Below are 3,184 nucleotides of genomic sequence, written 5' to 3' on the forward strand. Positions count from 1 at the left end.
AGGCGTTAAGAGTCCTGGAACGATAAGAGGGAGATAGGGAGAGGGAGAGAGAGAGAGAGAGAGAGAAAGAGAGAGGAGGAAGATACCAGGGCTGTTTGACGTGCAGAACGAAATACACAGAAAGGGAAGGAGAAAGAAGAAGAAGAAGAAGAAGAAGAAGAAGAAGAAGAAGACCAAGACCCGAAGAAAGAAGAAGAAGAAGAAAGCAAGGGATATCGCACGATTCTTTTTAGAGGGGGGGGAGGAAGAGAAGGATGGAAATATCCCAAATATGGATGGAGGGGAGGGAGGAATCAGAGGATACATCTCAATCTAACCCATCTTGTCATTTCAAGGAATGGAAAGAAGAGAGAGGGGTTGAGAGGTTGGACGGTAGGCGATGTAGACTATATGCAAGCTTAGCTTACCAGACGTCATGGTTGGAAACAGAACAGAAGAAAAGAAGAAGAGTGTATATGTGCGTATCCAACGGTTCCTCCAACCACCACCTCTCCTCACGCTCCCTCCAACGGTTGCGCATAGGCGTTATAGTTGAAATCCAAGAGGCCGTCGAGCATCCAGTTCTGAGGGTCGAAAAAGTCGTAGTTTGTCTCCCCGTAGCTCAGGCTGCCCATCACGCTAGGCGCTGCCGACGAGCTGGTCGAGACCGCACCGGCGCCGCCGGGCGTCAGGGTGCCGTTCGAGTTGAGCCCGCCAGAGGTGAGTCCCTGCGATGCCATCAGGGTGCTGTCGAGGTGGCTGGACGAGGACGACGACTCGTTGGCCGAATCGGGGTTCGTCGGCTGCTTGAGCGCTGCTTCTGCCGAGTTAGCATCGTCAGGTCTAGCGGTCCCGGACCGTCCACGCATGTTCTGGCCGGGGGACCGGGGGGGGAGGGAGGGTGCTGGCATCTGCTGCTGCTCACCTTCGAGGGATCCCCGGCCTATGGCCTGGTACTCTTCCCGCCAACGCCACACCGAGTCGAACACCAGGCTCATGCTGTGCCGGCAGCGGACCTTGAGCTGCAGGCTGTCGTCGACGTTGACGGGCGAGTCGTCCTGCGGATTCACCGCGTGGTGGGCGGTGTCGAGGCGCGCGCCGTTCCACATCTGAACCATCAGCTCCGCCAGCCGCCACTGCAGGTCGTTGTGCACCACACTCGTCCTGCGGATGGCGGCCACCGTCGAGTGGAAGAGGGTCCGGCCCCGCTGGAAGTCGATCGTCTTGGCGAAGAAGGACCGGATGAGCTTGAGGATCGTGAAGCCGGCCGCCACGAGCATCTGCTGGATGTAGTTGGTCGTGTACTGCAGCAGCGTGCCCCTGGGCTTCAGCGAACCGGCCGCCTTGTTCTTCTCCAGGCCGAGGACCTCGTCCAGGAAGCTCGACGCGGCTCGCCACAGTCCCATGAGGTCATCCATGTATCCCGGCGTCGTGCTGGAGTCGAAGAAGCCGGCCAGCCTCATGTGGAGCGCGGCCGCACGCAGGTGGATGTTCACCACCGGTCCCAGCCGTTGAGACATGATGCTGGCGTGGAGCTCGGCGTAGTCCCGCCGGTACACGCGCATCAGCATGGCCCTGTGCTCGTCGCCTGCGACGCCGCGGGGATCGCTAGCATTGCTGTACATCTCCTTGGAGACCTTGTCGCAGAATCGCTCGATCTGGAGCCGAGCCTCCAGCTCCGGGGTCAGCTTGAGCGCATTGTCGTCGCCCGGTCGGGCGGCGAGGGTCCAGTCGTACAGGGTCGAGGCGGGTTGGCCGTAGCCTGTGCCGATATTCTGCGCCACAATGTTGCACACGGCCCAGGTGGTCACCCGGTCGTTGAGCTGCTCGCTGTCGAGCTCGACCGATACGCGGGAGAAGTCTTGGATGTGGTTCGGCCGGTGGAGGCCGATGCCCGTTGCCGTCTTCATCATGACGCCGCAGAGGATGTGGGTGGGGTCCGAGGTGCTGGTGCTGGTGGGTAGCGGCCACGCGCCCAGAAGGCACATGGCCTTGACCACGTAGTAGCTGCTGGGGACCTCGCCGATCGTCGTCCACAGGAACCTCGTCAGCGGACTCGACAGGTTCTTCAGCAGATCAGGGGCGTTGGGCGGGCTGTAGCGGCGGGCGGCCACGGCGACTATGGTCCAGAACAGAAGCGCGTGCTGCTGGTAGTACTGGTCCGGGGCCTGGTGCGGGCTCAGGAAGGGTAGGAAGGGGTGGTAGAAGGCAAAGTACTCGTTGAAGAGGTGGTTGACGTCGTCCTCGGTCAGACGCACGCCGTCCAGGTCGTAGGCGTACTGCGGCGCAGCGGCGTAGGCGCCTCCCCTCTTGAGGTGCAGCAGGGACGAGACGGCCTCGTCGGATCCCATGAGGGAGGGATTGCGCGTGTGCATGTACGGTGTGCTGTGGGCGGTAGACATGATGTGCTCGTCGTCGTCGTCGTCGGGGGCAGCGAAACCCTGCGTCTTGGCCCGGGCGACGCTGCGGCGGAGGCGCTCGATCTCCTTTTCCATCTCGGCATGCTTGGAACGCTTCCCGACGCGCTTAAAGTTGGACTCGATCTTGCATTCGAGTTTCAGCCGTCTGCAGCGCGTGCAGCTCTGGAAGGGGTCCTGGATGACATCGCAGCGCAGCTAGCAAGGTGAGTGCAACGTTAGCAATGGCCGTAACAGTGCATCCACGGGAGCGTGTGTCCCTGTTTGCGTCTGTGTTTGCTTGTTTGTTTGTGTGTGTGTGTGTGTGTGTGTGTGTGCGTGCGCGCGCGCGCGTGCGAGTGTGACCAACCTTTTGCTGGCGACATTCATTGCAGGCGCGTTTGACACCGGGCTGGCGTTTCTTGTCGGCATCGCACTGATTCTCATCGACGAAGCTCCCAGGGCTGCTCTCGACCGTCGTCAGGCCGGTGCTCCTCTTGCGCTTGGGGGCGACGCCATGCCTTGAGCTGACGGGGCTCGTCGGGCTCATGGAAGGCGCCCCGCCAGAGGCCATGATGGAGGAGCCGTCCATGCGGCGACAGCTGCGCGCGGCAACGCGCAACGGCACCCGGAGAGGGGGATGTTGGTGGCGGCGACGGCGGGGTTGATTGTGTGTGCGGGCAGGGCAGGGGCGGGGGGGGGGGGGGGGGGGGGGGGGGGGGGGGCTCCTCTTCTCCGTAACTTGTGCACCGTTCGTTCACTCCTCCCCGCCTGTGTTGCAATTTTTGGTGCTACTCGTACTTTCTTTC

At 61.7% G+C, this 3,184-nt stretch overlaps 1 protein-coding gene across 1 annotated transcript; it reads right to left on the minus strand.

Annotated features, from left to right (window-relative positions):
• Positions 1-494: 494 nt before the first annotated feature.
• GMORB2_3886 (Fungal specific transcription factor domain) lies at positions 495-2,949 on the minus strand (the record flags this gene model as incomplete). The annotated part of the gene is made up of 2 exons (XM_035465862.1): positions 495-2,594; positions 2,746-2,949. The coding sequence occupies 2 exons, from the start codon at positions 2,947-2,949 to the stop codon at positions 495-497; spliced, it is 2,304 nt and encodes a 767-aa protein (XP_035323699.1).
• Positions 2,950-3,184: the final 235 nt, after the last annotated feature.

This window comes from Geosmithia morbida (genome assembly GCF_012550715.1).
Source record: "Geosmithia morbida isolate 1262 chromosome Unknown scaffold_2, whole genome shotgun sequence".
Classification (NCBI taxonomy): domain Eukaryota; kingdom Fungi; phylum Ascomycota; class Sordariomycetes; order Hypocreales; family Bionectriaceae; genus Geosmithia; species Geosmithia morbida.